This window comes from Gekko japonicus, unplaced genomic scaffold, assembly GCF_001447785.1.
Source record: "Gekko japonicus isolate JY-2015 unplaced genomic scaffold, Gekko_japonicus_V1.1 scaffold2661, whole genome shotgun sequence".
Lineage (NCBI taxonomy): Eukaryota > Metazoa > Chordata > Lepidosauria > Squamata > Gekkonidae > Gekko > Gekko japonicus.
In genome coordinates, this window is record NW_015167136.1 from 27,469 (window position 1) to 45,295 (window position 17,827).

General features: G+C 50.3%; 1 protein-coding gene across 1 annotated transcript in view; it reads right to left on the bottom strand.

Annotated features, from left to right (window-relative positions):
- The window catches only part of SMARCA4 (SWI/SNF related, matrix associated, actin dependent regulator of chromatin, subfamily a, member 4), a 110,793-nt gene that overhangs the window by 6,406 nt on the left and 86,560 nt on the right, over nucleotides 1-17,827 (bottom strand). Inside the window, exons 30-32 of the mRNA XM_015413054.1 lie at nucleotides 17,001-17,228; nucleotides 8,638-8,891; nucleotides 4,464-4,575 (exon numbers count right to left, since the gene is read on the bottom strand). Of these exons, the coding sequence (XP_015268540.1) occupies nucleotides 4,464-4,575; nucleotides 8,638-8,891; nucleotides 17,001-17,228 (594 nt within the window). The remainder of the gene's footprint in view (nucleotides 1-4,463; nucleotides 4,576-8,637; nucleotides 8,892-17,000; nucleotides 17,229-17,827) is intronic.

Consider the following 17,827-nt stretch of genomic DNA (forward strand, 5'->3'; position numbering starts at 1 on the left):
GGAACCTTTACCTTTACTAACGGATATGTATTTATTTAAAACATTTCTCTGCTGCCTTTCTAACCAAATAGCGTCCCCAAGGCAGCAAGCATCAAACATTAAAAATATTCCAACACTAAAAGCATTTAAAATAAGGCGTGCGTGTATTTCCAATAAGAGCACAGAAACACACATTAACACCAGCAACCAAGGAAGAGGCCAATAACAATTACTGGGGTATGCGAAGAGCGACGAGGATGATCGGGGGGGCCTGGAGACCAAGAAGCCCTGTGAGGAAAGGCTGAGGAACTTGTTCAGTCTGGTGAAGAGGAGGTGGAGGGGGGACAGTATAGCTCTCTTGAAGTCTTTGAAGGGCTGTCACTTAGAGGAGGGCAGGGAGCTGTTCCCGTTGGCAGCAGAGGAGAGGACCCACCATCATAAATGAAGGGCGGGAAGGTACTGGCTGGATATTAAGAAGAAACTGTTTTACAGTTGAGAGCAGTGTTCCCTCTAAGCTGAGTTAGTGTGAGCTAACTCACAGTTTTTTAGCCTCCAGCTGACACTTTTTTATCTTAGCTCAGGAAGGAGGGCTCCAGAGCAAGCTAATTTATGCAGCAGCCAAATTGCTGGCTCACAACTTTAATGCCGGTAGCTCACAAAGCAGAACTTTTGCTCACAAGACACCACAGCTTAGAGGGAGCGTTGGTTGAGAGTTGTGCCACAGTGGACTCAGCTGCCTAGGGAGGTGGCAAACAACCCCTCCCTGGCAGCCTTGACGCAGCGGCTGGACAAACCCTTGTCAGGGATGCTCTAGGCTGATCCTGAACTGAGCAGGGGGTTGGGACTAGATGTCCTGTAGGGCCCCTCCCAACACTGCGATTCGATGGTTCACTGAAACAAAAACAGAACCAAAAAAGTCTTCACGGAAGGCAGCAATAGAAAGGGAGTTCCATAGCCCTGGTGCCACGATTGAGAAGGCTCTGCCTTGGAGGGTTACCTGTCTAGCCTCCGATGGCAGAGGCACCCAAAACGGGGCCTCCGGAGAGGACCAGAGTGAATGCGCGGGTTCATCAGGGAGCAGGCGGTCCTTTGGGTATGCTGGCTCCAATCCATATAGGGCTATAGAGGTCCATACTAGCACCTTGGATTGGGCCCAGGAGTCAACTGGGAGCCAGTGCAGAGGGAGCACGACTGGAGAGCTATGGTCTCTAGGACTCACGCCAGTCGGCACTCTGGCCACAGCATTCTGTACCCATTGAAGCTTCCGGACAGTCTCCAAGGGCAGCCCCACAAAAATCACACTGCGGTGACCTCACTTAGATGTTACCAGGGCATGCACCGTAAAGGCAAGGAGAGCCAATGCTGGTCCACCCGAATGCTATGAGCCTGCTCCTTTAGAGGATCCCCGGTCTACTGCATGAATCTCGGGGGGGGGGGGGGGAACCCCCCGCAAGACAGTAGGGAGTCATGGGATTCAATGTGCCACCAGAAATTTCCTGTGACAGGGTGGTTCGCCATCAGGAATGTTCACACTTCCCAGTCCAACCAAGCACTGGAAAGTGCTGGATTAGCCGCTAAAGAGCGAGAGAAGGGTCACTGCACCGGAAAACTGGAGCTGGCTTCAACCATCAGGGCGCAGGGCGTTAAAATCTACCATGAATCCAGTGTATTGGAGGATAGGTCTATCAGTGGCTACTAGCCATGGTGACTGAGGGGAAGGAACCACCACATTCAGGGGCATGAGTCCTCTGAATCCCAGAGCCAGGAGTCAACATCAGGGGAAGGCCTCAGCCTCCTTGGCCCTCCAGAGGAACTGGCTGGCTCCTGTGTGAGACAGGAGACTGGACTAGATGGACCCTCACTGGTCTGATCCAGCAGGGCTCTTCTGATGCTCTTATCCGGGGAAGGCCTTGGCCTCTCTGCCCTGTTGTTGGACCTCCAGAGGAACTGGCTGGCCCCTGTGTGAGACGGGAGGCTGGACTGGAGGGACCCTCCCTGGCCTGACCCAGCAGGGCTCTTCTGAGGTTCTTACGAGGACCTCTGCCTCTCTGCCCTGTTGCTGGCACTCCGGAGGGACTGGCTGGCCCGTGTGAGACGGGATACTGGACTGATGGACCCTCACTGGTCTGATCCAGCAGGGCTCTTCTGAGGTTCTTACGAGGACCTCTGCCTCTCTGCCCTGTTGCTGGCACTCCGGAGGGACTGGCTGGCCCCTGTGTGAGACGGGAGGCTGGACTGGAGGGACCCTCCCTGGTCTGACCCAGCAGGGTTCTTCTGAGCTTCTTCTTGGGGGAAGGCCTCGGCATCTCTGCCCTGTTGCTGGCCCTCCAGAGGGACTGGCTGGCCCCTGTGTGAGACGGGAGGCTGGACTTGGTGGATCCTCCCCGGTCTGACCCAGCAGGGCTCTTCTGATGCTCTTATCAGGGGAAGGCCTCAGCCTCTGAGCCCTGTCCTTGGCCCTCCAGAGGAACTGGCTGGCCCCTGTGTGAGACAGGAGACAGGACTAGATGGACCCTCACTGGTCTGACCCAGCAGGGCTCTTCTGGTGTTCTTATCAGGGGAAGGCCTCGGCCTCTCTGCCCTGTTGTTGGCCTTCCAGAGGAACTGGTTGGCCACTGTGTGAGATGGGATGCTGGACTAGAGGGACCTTCACTGGTCTGACCCTGTTTGTTTGGACCTCCAGAGGAACTGGCTGGCCCCTGTGTGAGACAGGATGCCGGACTAGATGGACCCTCACTGGTCTGATCCAGCAGGGCTCTTTTGATGTCCTTATGTTCCCAAAGCTTTAACCTAGAGGCCTGGTGTCTGCAGGACTTGTTGGGCCGGGGAGTGCCCAACCTTTTTTGACCCTGCAAGCACCTTTGGAATCTTGAAGCAGGTTGGTGGGCGCAACCACAAAATGGCTGCTGCAGGGGGCGGAGCCAACAACAAAATGGCTACCCAAGGAGGCAGAGCCAACCACACAAGCTCAGGGAGGGAGGTTATGCATAACTCTCATAGCAACTCTTCAACAGATTTCCAGTGGCCTACTGGACGCCCTGCTGGGCAAAAACCCCACGTGGCCCTGTCCATTTCCCGAAAACAATGGAAGTGCACCAAGAAAGGTATTGGCAGGTACCCTGGCCCCCGTGGGCACCATGTTGAGGACCCCTGTACTAGAGCAAGAACTGCATGTAATGCTGGTCCTACAAATACCTGTATCGGTAGACGTAATGCAGAGAGACTTTGCATATCTCTGACAGAAGAACGACTGCACTAGTTGATCTGTGTCCCCTTGCCTTTGTTCTAGTGAAGCCACAAAGCAGGGCTCGAAGCCTTCCTCCATTGGCCTTTAGAGCCCAGGGAGAAGGAGGGCGAGCCGACCTACTCCGCACCTGCATGGTGCGAGCCCCCAACCCAAAGCTGCAGCGTGGTCTTACTCTAGGCTGAAAGAGCCAGGACAGGAATAGAATCACAGAATCATAGAGTGGGAAGGGGCCAGACAGACCATCTAGTCCGACCCCCTGCCCAGTGCAGGACCAGCCTAGAGCATCTCTGACAAATATCCGTCCAGCCTCTTCTTGGAAGGTGCCAATGAAGGGGAGCTCGCCCCCTCCCGAGGCGGCTGGTTCCACCTTTGAACCACTCTGACCCTGAAAAAGTGTTTCCTGGGCTAAATGAACAGGAAGCTGTTTGCACAGTTCAAGGAAGATGATCTTTAAAACCAAAGGCTCCCTGTGCTCTATAGTAGAGTTTGCAGACGAACACAAGGTTGGAAAATATGTGCCTCATACTCTCCAAATGTTAAGAGTATGAACAAGCCCATTTCCTTTCCACTATTTCCCTCTTTTGTTTAACTCTCAACTGACCTCAACCTTCTGTAGCTCTTAGAAGGCAACTAGCTGTCATTAGTATGCCATAAAATAAGAAGGTCATGTCTTAATTTTAAATTCTGGCATGATTGTTTGTTTGCATACCTGGAGTATGCAGAAACTCTTCACTATCTGTGGGTATCCATGTCTCATTAAACTGCCTGGGGATTTATTTTTTTTTAAAGTGTTTTCCTTTCTGCATGTAATTTAAACCCGTTGCTTTGGGTCCTCTCCTCTGCTGCCCACTGGAACAGCTCCTTGGCCTTCCTCCAAATGACAGCCTTTCAGATATTTAAAGGGAGCAATTATGTCCCCCCTCAATCTCCTCTTCTCCAAACTAAACATTCCCCCGGCCCTCGGCCTTTCCTCGCAGGGCTCGATCTCTAGGATCGCGCGGCAGTGCAAGTGGTTGGGAGGGGCAGGGGGCCAGAAAGCAGCTTGCCTGGGAGGACTCGTTCAGTGATCTGCAAATGTAACAGGATGGACTGTGGAGCCTACCTTGAGGACAAACAAAAATGATCAGCAGTAAGCTGCGAAACTGCTGGCCGCGACTGAATTATGGAAAGATCGGGACAGCAAAGCGGCAAGAAGGCAAGGTCTCCGTAAGCACCTTCCGACGGCTATGAAAAGAATTACCTTTATTTTCTTAAAATCCACCGGCTTGCGAATGAGTTCATAGTACTCTGGAAGCTCCTTACGAGAAGGAAGTTGGATGAAGACTTCGCTCAGCTGCCGTCCACTGCTGCTACAAGACAAGAAAAGGGGAGACGATTAAAAAAAAGGAAGCCTCTTTCACTCTCTCTGAACACAAGAACACTCAAACTCGTAAGAACATAAGAGAAGCCAATGTTGGATCAGTCCAGTGGCCCATCCAGTCCAACACAGTGGCCAAAATCCAGGGGCTGTCATGAGTTATTGGGAATTCCATCCGGCCCATCAAATCCAGGCGCTTTATGGTTTTTTGCATTATACCTCTTTAAGGGACACAAATACAATGACGTAGATGTTTCTAAACATTTATTACAACAGGAAGTAAGGACGATTCACAAATTTAATTAATAAGGTGGCACCTTGTGGTTTAAATCAACACATTGATTATAGCTGGTTTTTATGAGTTTGTTTACGTTTGAAACACACCTGAATGATTTATTATTAAGTAGTTGGGGGATACGTCCTCCTGGATTGTGGCTGTTTAATGAGGGCTTTTAAAATTAGGAATGGCCCCATCTTCACAATCATCGGAATTTTCTGTGCGCCAGCTGAAAGGCTGCAATAACATCACGAAACTTTAGAAGATAAACAAGTTATGGTGAGTTATCTCAATTGGGGTAAAACATAGAGGTGTGTTTCAATCGCAGTCTTATTGATGTGCTTGTACAATTTTTGATTTATTAGTCATAGTTCTTCTTTTGAAAAAGGGGCAGTGATATGTGGAACAAAGCTGGCAAACGCACGAAGCATTACAGAACCTAAGCCTGGGTGAACTTTTTTCCTCTACGAAGAAGAGTTCGTATGTTTCTTTTTTAGTTCCGAGAAGAGGATATATTGGCTCATCGGTTCACCTAGAATCGGACTCTTTACACAAGCATCATATGAAGCGTACCCTTCGTGAACGCCAATAGGTCTATTTACAGCTTGTTAATGTATAATGTAATACTCGGGAGTTGGAGTGACTGCTTTATATTTCATGTACGTATATCGAGCATATTTTGGACTTGTAGTAGTCAGTTAGTCAGTCATTTATTATTACGGCAACAAGCCATAGAACACACATGCTTTTAAATATAACATTCATAACATTCATATAACTGAATTTAGGACAGTAAAACAAAATTCTATAAAAATACAGTTGAGCGTAATAAAGTAAAAGAAGAACATAAAACAGAGACTATTAGGCAACTATTATTATACATTTGATTGTGTATTTCGGATGCAGTAGCATGCTACCCAAAATTTTGCCACAGTTTCGGTAATTGTCCGGTTCCCATCAATTAACATCGGTTACACTGCTCAGCACCTGATTGTCCCACCATATCTGTTATAAGAGGAGTAATATATTTGTCACGGATCTTGTTATACCAGTTACATCTGAGCATCATGTGCTCAATAGTTTCTGTCTCTCCTGAGCCGCATCGACAAAGTCTATATTCAGTGGGGATCCTTTTGAATCTGCCCTCAAGCATCGCGGAGGGGAAAGCCTCACATCTGGCTAATGTGAAGGTTTCCCTAAACTTATGAGTATCAAGCTGTGATAAATAGGACATGGGTTGCAAGCGATATTTGACAGAATCTGGGGCTCTAAAATTAGGACATCTACCAAGATCTGTCTGTAATATATAATTTATAAAGTATAAAGGCGAAGAACAAATACTACTACTACAAGTCTGAGACAGACAGACTTGTAGTAGTCGTATTTGTTCTTCGCCTTTATACGTTATAAATTATATATTACATTCATTTTAGATTTGTACATGTTTTTTTGGTTGGGTGTGGTTTTCAGACTGTGTACCTCCTTGTTGTTTGGTCCTAGAAAAAAAGACAAGACAGCCCGAAATGATGCCAAAGAGACTGCTCCGACTTAAACTCAGGTGGGGTCGCTGTGTCGGTCCAAAGCAGCAGAGCAAAGTTCGAGTCCAGCCGGGCACCTCTAAGACCAACAAAGTTTAAATTCTGGGTAGAAGCTTTCTTGTGCAAAGCACACGGGAGCTTACACTTTGAAAAAGACTTGGCTGGTCTTAAAAGGTGCCTGATTGTGGACTCAAACTCTGTTCTGCTCTGACTTAACCAAGCTTGTTCCTCATCCTGCTATTTTCATTTTTAATTTTTTTAAATGAAATCTTTAAAAGGATGCCTCTCCCTCTTTATTTTTCCGTTAGGAGCATAAGCCGATCCAAGGATTCTCCCCATTTTTGGCTGGACGAAAGACTGAAAATAAGTATAAAGGCAACAGTCCTGAGAGTCTGACCCACAAATCAAGCCGTCACCAAGACTTGCAAAGAAAAAACTTCCTATGTATTATAATCTAAAGCACTACAACATCATCAATAAATCACAATGGACTTGAGCACACAGAAGACAGAAGAATGGAAAGTGTCTGTGTGACGACCCTTTTACTGGGAAGGTCTGGTTTCCCTTTAAAAGTGTACTTTATGTTTTTCTCTACTGGGTAATCCGGCTGCCACCAGGAAATGTAAGGCTTTCCAAACCTTTATAATATAATATTCATCACTGGGTAGGTATATCGAGGGTTTAAGCTTTCGAGGAACTATGTGGTCTGAGGAAGGATTCTTTCCAGAACTGGTATACTTGAATGAAATAGGATTTATTTAAAGAAAGCATAAATACGAGGGTAGAACCATGTAACTAGTAAAAGTAGGTATAACACACAGTCTGCTCCCTACTGACAGGGATTTTTCCTTAGGTAACTTTGTAACACTGTTTCCTTCAGGCCATATATGGTTACTGTTTCTTTATACTTCAACTTTTCATAACACACACAAGAAGGTCTCTCCTTCAGACCCCAGAACTAAACTCATCCCACACAGGGATGGGTCTCCCACCTCTCATACACAGAACTTCTGCTTCTCTCACAGAAATCAGAACTTAACTAACTCCCAACTGTCTTCATCAACTGTCATATCTCTGACACTCTTGACTGACATATCTGCTCATCCACACAGAATCATTTCCAAAACCCCTCCCCCTCTCTGTCACTCACCAATCACACCACTTGCTTGTTTCCACTACTCTAGACTATCATACAGCCATGCATCCAAACTTTTAAAGACACACACACAGAGTTAAACATGAAATCGTTACAGTCTGATAGAGCGTTTTTATTAATTAAGTAATTGGATATAAGCATATAATGTAACTGTACTCTTGGTATATATGCTATGTGTAGTAGAGTGTTTGTAGTGTGTAGATTTGTTTGTTGTAGATTATAAAAGAAAAACTAATAAAAGTGTACCTTTGGGTACTTATAAAAAAATATCCTTAACAACGTTTCAATAATGGATCTTCCTCAGGAGATATTAGAGTAGTACAAAAGCTCTCTGTATTCATGAAGTGCTTGACAACAAGTCATAAGGAATACTATATTCAGATAGGATGCTGATCTCAGATAGGCTGCTAAGCTTCTAAATGGATCCTGGGCGTATCCCTCAGATTCTCACGACTGTTGTCTTTACACTTATTTTCTGATTGGGTCGTGTTTGTCCATATTTATCTTGGACGAAAGACTGGCCAGCTCTTGTAAATGGGCCGCCTCCAATGCATCCTCGCCCTAAGTCCAGAGTTGTCAGATCTCCCCAAACATCTGTGACACAACCAGTGTTCCCTCTAAGCTGAGTGAGTGTGAGCCAGCTCACAGTTTTTTAGCCTCTGGCTCACAGATTTTTGTCTTCGCTCAGGAAGGGATGGCTCCAGAGCAAACTGATTTATGCAGCAGCCTAATCGCTCACTCACAACCAATGCTCCCTCTAAGCTGTGGAGTCTTGTGAGCAAAACTTCTACCTCGTGAGCCACTGGCATTAAAGTTGTGAGCGAGCGATTTGGCTGCTGCATAAATCAGTTTGCTTTGGTGCCCTCCTTCTTGAGCGGAGACAAAAATGTGTGAGCCACAGGCTCAAACACTGTGAGCTAGCTCACACTCACTCAGCTTGGAGGGAACACTGCCCACACAACTCTAATTCCAGGAGCTCACAAAGTAAGGTTTTTGCTCACAAGACTCCACTGCTTAGAGGGAGCCTTGAACACAACACAGCAGCAGCAGCAGCAGACGACGACGCTTCCCTGGCTTCGTTACCTGTCCTTATATTTAATCACCGCGTCCACGATCTTCTTCATTTTCTTGGTGAGGTTGGGGGGGTTTGGCGAGAGCTTCTCGGCGGGCGGCCTGCCCCGCTTCTTCTGCTTCTTGCTGTCGTCGTCTTTGTCCCGGCTGCGGGTGCTGGTGGTGGGGGTGGACGTGCCGACGTCCACGTCCCGCTTGCGCTTGCGGGAGGACTTCTTCTGGCGCACCTCCTCCTCGATCTCCTCCAGGGTGCCCTCCTCGATGGCCTACGGACGGGAGAGGGGGACGGTCAGCCAGGTAAAATGAACAACAAGCACAGAGAGACCGCACTGCAGGATACGTACCACGAACACTCACACTAGCCCACGCAGTCTGGCTGCTAGAAGAGGGGGCTCCCCGAGGCCGTTACTCCCCCGTTCAAGCGGCTAAGGAACACGGAAGGTGGCGGCTCTCTGGGCGGGAAAGGAAAGCTGGCTCTCTTACCTACGAGCTTCCTTCTTGTGTTAAACAGGGCCGGCAGGCAGGGACTCTGCAGGGGAACCGGGCGTAGGGGCGCCCCTTCCCGCCGGCTCGGCTGCAAATTCTTCCAAAGCTGCAAAGAGATCTGTGGCCACTGCAAACATTAACGGTTCAGATTAAACGACAGGAGAAGGAACAGAGGTGAGTGTGGACTGCGGGCCATGTCTAACAGGAGAAGGGGAAACTCACAAGTAGAACTGCCCAACTTTCCTTTTTCTTGACTCATACACGGCTGGAGGCTCTCACTGACTCAACCCACAGAGCAAAGGAACCCAAGGCTGTGAGAGTCTGACCCTATCGGCAAACTAGAAGGGGGTTCTAAAAGGCTGAAAGAGTTGGGTCTGTTTAGCCTGGGAAAGAGAAGCCTTAGAGGGGACATGATTGCAGTCTCCAAGTATCTGAAGGGCTGTCATGTAGAAGATGGAGCAGATCTATTCTCTCTTGCTCCGGATTGCAAGACGAGATCTAACGGGTGGGAATTACAAGGGAGTCGTTACCGGCTAAATACCAGGAGAAACTTCCTAACCGTAAGAGTGGTTGAGCCGTGGAACAGACTGCCTCGGGAGGTGGTGGTGGATGCTCCTTCGCCAGACGTTTTCAAGCGGAGGCTGGACGACTACCTTTCGGGTATGTTGTAGGGCTCTCTTTTGGCTGTGCTCCTGCAGAGTGCGGGGGGCTGGACTAGATGACCTGCAAGGTCCCTTCCAACTCTAACGTTCTATGATTCTAAGAGGGGTTGAGCCGTGGAACAGACTGCCTCGGGAAGTGGTGGTGGACGCTCCTTCGCTGGACATTTTCAAGTGGAGGCTGGACGACCATCTTTCGGGTATGTTGTAGGGCTCTCTTTCGGCTGTGCTCCTGCAGACTGCGGGGGGCTGGACTAGATGACCTGAAAGGTCCCTTCCAACTCTAACATTCTATGGTTCTATGGTTCATGAAGGGAGAACGGCCTGCCGACATGGGTTAGATCAATCCTGTTTGTTGCCTGTCCACACCGTGCCATTGGTGTAGGTGGCCCTTTGGGGGAAAGGACCTCTCTGCTTAGGACCATAAAGAGCTTACAAAAGTAGTGATATCATCAGAGGAAGGGCGGGGGGAGGGGGAGAAAAAGAGACAAGGGTTATCTGGCCTCAGAATGGTTAGGGGCCCACAAAACAGAGGCTCAATCCCCCTTCCCACCAGAGCCCAGGGCACATGACTGCTGCCCCTAGGTATTACCAACATTACCGTGGGTCCTTGTTTGGTTTTGTGAATTGCCCCTAGGTATTAACCTAAGCCCCCAGGGGTCTGCAGATGCAAGCTGAAAATGCACATACAACCAATGCTCCCTCTAAGCTGTGGAGTCCTGTGAGCAAAAATTCTACTTTGTGAGCTACTGGCAATAAAGTGGTGAGCGAGTGATTCGGCAACTGCATAGATTAGTTTGCTGTGGACTGGAGCCATCCTTCCTGAGCTAAGGCAAAAATGTGTGAGCCGGAGGGTAAATAACTGTGAGCTAGCTCACACTAACTCAGCTTAGAGGGAACACTGCATACAACCTGTGTGAGTGCGTGCTAACGAACCCCGGTGCAGGACTGGAAGCATGACTTCTGATTCTCAGGTGGCAACTTCAGAGTTTTAGGCACCCCCAAGTTGTATCGTGCTCTGATTTCTTAACGCCAGCATTGGCGACAAGATACTGTGCAGTTTCCCCCAGTTCTGCTCCTGGGTATCATGTTCTAACCATCAAAGCATCTCAGACGCCATACATACTGTTCTTTCCCTTCTCTCTAGGATGGCGAGGACTCGAGCAAGATGCATAATAAAACTGTCCTTTATTTTAAAAAAGGATGTATGTTCACTAAAGAGGATGCAGAGCGCTATTATAGTGAGTTTGCTGCTTTGTATTTTCTTTGGGGGACAAGGAGAGGAGGGCAGCTTACAAGTCGTAATTAGTCCCAAGATCCCTCCAATGCGGGCTCTGCGAAAGGGTTTCTGGACCGAACGATAGATCTGTAGGATACATCTGTGTACAGCTGGAGGGAACGAATAGAACCCATTTATCTTTTGATGAGACTGGGTTTGAGCTCGTGGTGGACTTACTGCCGCTGCCAATGTCAACGAGGACTGTCAGATGTCCCTTCGAAGCTTTCTGTCTTTCCGTGCTGAAAAAGTAGCCGGCGGCAGGACATTCACAGCTTGGCGTCGGTCTGCAGACATCACATTCAATAAATCCTCGTGCAGCTTTGAACGCTGGAGAAAGGGCCCAGGCGGTGGGACTGTGATCACAGAACGGCGCCTAGAGGAACTCTGCACTAAGGTCTCGCTCTGTTGGCCGACGCCCTGCGTTTGAACTCCGGCCGACTCTGAGACAAAGCTGCTCACGTGGTCCTGCTGGTGAAGGGAGACCGCCTGCTCATCTCCAGTTAATCCAGGGGAGGCCTTCGAGTGGCGAGAAGCCATCGTGGGAGTTCCAGGGGGGGCCGCTAAGCATTCTGGGGCTGGGGCCTCTGCCGGAGACTGCTGATTCCTGAGGCCAGCACCAGATCGACTTGAGTGGATTTTGGAATGAACCACCCCTGGCTCAGGAGGCGAACAGACCTGGAGTCACTGGGTTCACGTACTCCCTTTCCCGCCCTCCTCCCCTCCTCATGCACAAAGCCAAGACTGAAGACTTCCAGGTTCAGGAAGTCTTCAGACTGAGCAGAACTATTGCGAGTGTCCAAATTCAGTCCTCTGGTAAAACAACCAGTGGACGGAGCAGCTCCCGGATTAGTGCCCATTGAACAGGCAGGAGGGAAACTCACAGGGAGCACTGAAATCTCTACTCCATTTGCTGCTGAGAAGTGGCCCGGTTACTGGAGTACCACATCTCAAAACAGAGCGAGAATCTGACATCCAAGACAAATCCACAGACACGGGACACATCCGAACACACGTGAAGCTGCCTGGTCAGTATATCGGACCCGGAGGGCATCAAGGTCAGTTTTGCCTATTCAGATTGGCAGCTGCTCTCCGGGGTCTCAAGCAGAGGTCTTTCCTACTGCCTGGTCCTTTTAACTGGAGATGCCGCCAGGGATTGGAACCTGGGACCTTCCGCAGCCCAAGCCAGAGGCTCTCCCACTGAGCCAGGGTCTCAGGGGGAGGTCTTCCTCATCACCTACTGCCTGGTCCTTTTTAACTGGAGATGCTGGGGATTGAACCTGGGACCTTCTGCATGCCAAGCAGAGGCTCTCCCATTGAGCCAGGGTCTCAGGTGGAGGTCTTTCTCATCACCTACTGCCTGATCCTTTTTAACTGGAAATGCTGGGGATTGAACCTGGGACCTTCTGCATGCCAAGCAGAGGCTCTCCCATTGAGCCAGGGTCTCAGGTGGAGGTCTTTCTCATCACCTACTGCCTGATCCTTTTTAACTGGAAATGCTGGGGATTGAACCTGGGACCTTCTGCATGCTGGTCCTTTTTAACTGGAGATGCTGGGGATTGAACCTGGGACCTTCTGCATGCCAAGCAAATGACACCCGGCCCCCCCCCCCCGGGTCTGTCCCCTCAGAACACAGAAAATACCAGAACACCTGCTGAATAAACCAGTTATGACCAGGTGTGCCACTTCAATGGCCTGCAGACTGTCCACCTCTGCTAATAAACCTTTTCTTTAAGATTAGGGCACAGTATGGAAAGAACATTTCCCTCCATGGAAGCAGGCACTACATTTAGGGGTAAAAGGATGAACCAGGAAGGAGCACTCAATGTGGGAAGTCAGCCATCACGGATTATAAAATATAAGCAGCTACCCTACACAAAGTCAGACCAAGGCTTCCTTTAGTTTACCACTGACTGCTCTGAAGGGCAGGATTTTCCAAGGTCCCAGACAGAGGTCTTTCCCGGCTTGAGGATCACTTGCTGTTCGTTAACTGGAGATGCCAGAGAGATGGAACTGAACACAGAAAGGTGGAGGGCTCTCCTTCTCTGGAGGTTTTCAAACAGAGGCTAGGTGGCCATCTGACAGCAATGCTGGTTCTGTGAACTTAAGCAGATCATGAGAAGGGAGGGCAGGAAGGGTCGCCTCAGGGCTCAGTTCTCGTGGCCCTTTCTTGCACGCCCAGGAAGCAATTTTTCTCCAGGCCAGTTTGGCCAGGGATCCTGGAGGGGTTTTTTTTTGCCATCTTCTGGGCATGGAGCAGGAGTCACTGGGGGGAGGTGTGTGTGCGGGGAGGTATTTGTGAACTTCCTGCACTGTGCAGGGGGTTGGACTAGATGATCCCGGAGGTCCCTTCCAACTCTATGATTTAATGAAAGCTCACGCTGCACTGAATCACAGCCTCTTCCTGGGAAACACAGGCACTGCCGATTGGTACTGGAGACTGAGTTGCAAGAGAGTCCTCTGCACGCGTCTCTACACCACGGCCACAGCTGTGCGTCACGCCGACTTAAACCAATGGTCCACGTAACCCAGTAGCATCTACTTCTTGACACCTCAGGCAAGGGTTTTGACAGGATGGCCCCTCTCCGAGGAACCGACACACAGATGAACACATTTCTGCGGTATACAGAGATGGACAGCACAGTATCTCGAGAAAGCAGTCATCTGTTGTGGGTGAGTTCTCTGAGAGTCGCCACTCTTCTTCAGAACCAGGGCAGTTTCCTCAGAAAGTCTGAAACATTTCTGGGATATTGAACGGATGTGAGCTTTAGCAGTGGAACCAACAGGCAAAGGCAATTTCCTCCCTTGCTCTTCTAGACCCCCAGTTTCTTCCTTCACTTGGTTCCCCAAGAACGGAAGGTTTCTTTCACTTACCGTGAATCTTCCTTTCTCGGTGTTTCTGAAGTGGGACATTCCTCACGTCTGGGATATAAGCTCCTCCTCCCTCCTCAGGGTCGGCTCCAGCTTTGATCCAGGCGGGGAGGGGCTTATCTCCTTGGAGGCTGCCCAGTTTCTTGCCGGCCCTGCCTTTAGCAGGACGTGCTCCAGCTGCGCTGCATAGCGCAGCTAGCAAGAAAGCGAAGACAGAAGAAGGAAGAAGAGAAGGAAGCCGCTGCGCTTTTTAGGAGCGAATTCCGGCGGCCTTAGAGAGGGTTCCAGTGGGCGAGAGAGCCTCGGCGGTCCCTCTAGGACGCTCTTGCGCCAGCCTTACCCGCTCTTTGGGCGGAGGGCCTGCTCCCCGGACCTAGGGAGCGCGAAGGAGCGGAGACGCGGTGGTACGGAGGTGCCATTTAAAATCGGCACCATCCCACCCCCCTTTTTTCCACAGTCGACGGGAAACGTCTCGGAGGACGGGGCACGGAGCAGGAAGAAGCTGTCTCCTGACACCCCGCCTGAACCGCGGTAGGTCTTCGGCTGTATCTGAAGCTTCGCTCCTGGGAGGACCGTCTGAGGCTGGCACCTGACCGGGATGGCCCAGGCCAGCCTGATCCCCGTCGGATCTCGGAAGCCAAGCAGGGTGGGCTCTAATTGGTCCTTGGAGGGGAGACCACCCAGGAAGTCCAGGGTCACCGTGCAGAGGCAGGGAATGGGCAAAGCGACTCCGTTCCTCTCTCGCCTTGAAAACTCTATATAGGGTCTCCCATAAGTTGGTTGCAAACAGACGGCGCTTTACAGACCACCACGCGAAGCTGGCCCAAAAATGTTTTGGATGAAAAAAGGATAAAGGCACTTGGAGCTCTTTAGCTTGGAGAAACGACGGCTGAGGGGGTGACGAGACCGAGGTTTATAAGATTACGCGTGGGATGGAGCAGGTCGAGAAAGAAGGACTTTTCTCCCTTTCTCACCAGACAAGAACTCGCGGGCACTCGATGAAATTGCTGAGCGGTCGGGTTAGAACGGATAAAAGGAAGTCGATCTTCGACGTGGTCTCTGTGCTCCACACCAATGGGTCTAGTGCGCACGCGCTGGATCGATTGGTGCTGTTAACACGTGGAATTCACTGCCACAGGAGGTGGTGACGGCTACAAGCACGGACGGCTTCAAGAGGGAATTGGATAAGCATCTGGAGAAGAGGTCCATCGGTGGCTATGAGCCACAAGGTATAGATAGGAACTCTTGGACTGGGGCAAGTGATGCTCTGTCTTCTTGGTGCTTGGGGTGGGGGAGAAGTGGAGGGGGCTCCTGGTGTCCTGGACCCACTGCTGGACCTCTTGATGGCACCTGGTATTTCTGGCCACTGTGTGACACAGAGGGTTGGATTGGGTGGGCCACTGGCCTGATCTGACACTGGCTTCTCTCTTATGTTCTTATGGAAGCGACAGCACTCTCTGACAACTCTGACGTCCTTTATGGAAAGCAGAACAACCCTTAATGGCAGAGACGGAAGCAGACGCTACCTTGGTAGCTGCGCCCACGGACCTCTTGGGTAAGGGCACAGCCACCTTCCCGTTCCCCCGTGGCCCAGAGGCCTCGGTGCCTCCCCTCAAGCAGGCAGCCAGTCCAGAGAGGAACACATAAAGCTCCCTATTCTTCAGGCAGCAGGAACAAAGGCTGCTCTGAGTGGCACAGACTCATCTCGGCCAGTGATGAGGAGGACAGAGGTGCCCTCTGGAAACGGAACGGGAGTGGGGGGACCCGGCGGCACAGCAAGATCGCCAGCTCCTGGCCTCCCCGTTCTGAGTCTTCGGCACAACCTCCAAAAGGCTGACCTGAAACAGAGTCACGGCTCCTCCGCTGCTCCTTGAGCTCAACGCGTCGCCCTCTTTCCTCCAGCCCAAAAGATCCAGACACAGCAGCCCGGCTGCTGCTATAGAGGAAAGGCACGTCGTTTTGGCAAGGTGAAAGACCACAGCTAACTAGTCCTGCATGCCATTTTCTACTGAGGAGGAAGGGTGGGGCTCCCTAGCTCAAGCCCAGCCCCTCCCCTCAAATCTGTCTCCTACGGGGGGGGGGGGGGAGCACTCCTATTATCTGGACCGCTGCTGGGCAACAAGCAGATGAAAATGTTTGTTGGGACAGACAAGTAGTGGGTATACTCATACTCAGTGGCACAGCAAGAAGAAGAAGAGGAAGAGGAAGAGGAAGAAGAGGAAGAGGAAGAAGAGGAAGAGGAAGAAGAGGAAGAAGAAGAGGAAGAAGAGGAAGAAGAGGAAGAAGAAGAGGAGGAGGAAGAAGAGGAGGAAGAAGAAGAAGGAGGAGGAAGAAGAAGAAGAGGAGGAGATTGGATTTATACCCTGCCCTTCACTACCCAAAGGAGTCTCAGTGCGGCTGACAAACCCCTTTCCCTCCCCCCTCCCCACAGCAGACACCCTCTGAGGAAGAAGAGATTGGATTTATACCCCGCCCTTCACTACCCAAGGGAGTCTCAGACCAGTTTACAAACTCCTTTCCCTTCCCCTCCCCACAACAGACACCCTGTGAGGCAGGTGGGGCTGAGAGAGCTCTGACAGAAACTGCTCTTTTTCAAGGACAGCTGTGCCAGAACTATGGCTTGCCCAAGGTCATCCAACAGGGGCAAGTGGAGGAGTGGGGAATCAAACCCGGTTCTCCCAGATTAGAGTCTGCGCACTTAACCACGACACCAAACTGGCTCTCTGCATCTGAAAATGTTTGATATCTGTCAAGGAGATCAACTGAATTTAGTAATATAGCACGACACAGTCACATTTACTAATACCCAACAGAAGTTTTGTCTGGCAGAGTGAACGTCCACTTTGTGAAAGCTCAACCCATTTTAAATGTAGAAAAGGGCAATCTAAGTTAGCCGTTTAATTGAAGTGTTTTAGCTCTGGTGAAGTGTTTAAGGTAGCATCAGACCGAATGCTTGCTAGGTCAATGTCTGTTGACCAGCAAAGCTTCTGACCTTGGGTATTTTCCTGCATTCAAGCACACAGACGACACAGACACAGGAAGAAATAAAAATTTTAGAAAATCATTGGAGAACGATGCTGTACCATGTATACCTTGAGCCACTGCTTCTCGGTCAGCGAGTCGCTATAGTCCACTTCCTTTCGGTGTCTGGAGCCTCGCCCAAACATTTTCTCCTCCTCCTCCTCGCACGTGAGCCTCTCCACTTCGGCGTCGTCTTTGATGATCCAAGAGGGCAACTCGTCCTCCTCCATCAGGCGGGGCTTCCGCTTCGGATTGCGGGCTTCTTCTCGCCTGCGGTCCAGATCCATGCGCTGCAAGGAGAAGAGCCGGGGATGAAGCTTGGACCCTCCAAAGGGAGCGCCACTCCCTTTAAAAAACACCAAAGCTTTCTGCAACTACAGATCAGCACTAAGAAACGCGGAAGTCACCGGGGTGAAATGCTGAGGCAGGTGAAGAGTACAACAGCAAAGGGGAACACTACCAAGTTACAAATTATGGGGTGTGGGGAGATCTTGAGACCACTGCAATGACACATCGCAGATCTTCAAAGTGTAAAGAGACCCAGCTTGGTGTCATGGTTAGGAGCGCAGACTCTAATCTGGGAGAACGGGGATTGATTCCCCACTCCTCCTCCACATGCAGCTGCTGGTGTGACCTTGGGTCAGTCACAAGTTCTCTCAGAGCTGTCCTCTCAAGGGCAATTCTCAAAAGAGCTCTCTCAGCCCCACCTGCCTCACAGGGTGTCTCTTGTGAGGAGGGGAAAGGATTATAAGACACTCTGAGACTCCTTTGGGTAGCGAAGGGCGGGGTATAAATCCAATCTCTTCTTCTAATCGTACAAATAACGAGCCTTGCATGTGAAACGAGGCTTCCAGGTAGGATAGTCAAGTGAGGGCTGGGAGATTCCTGG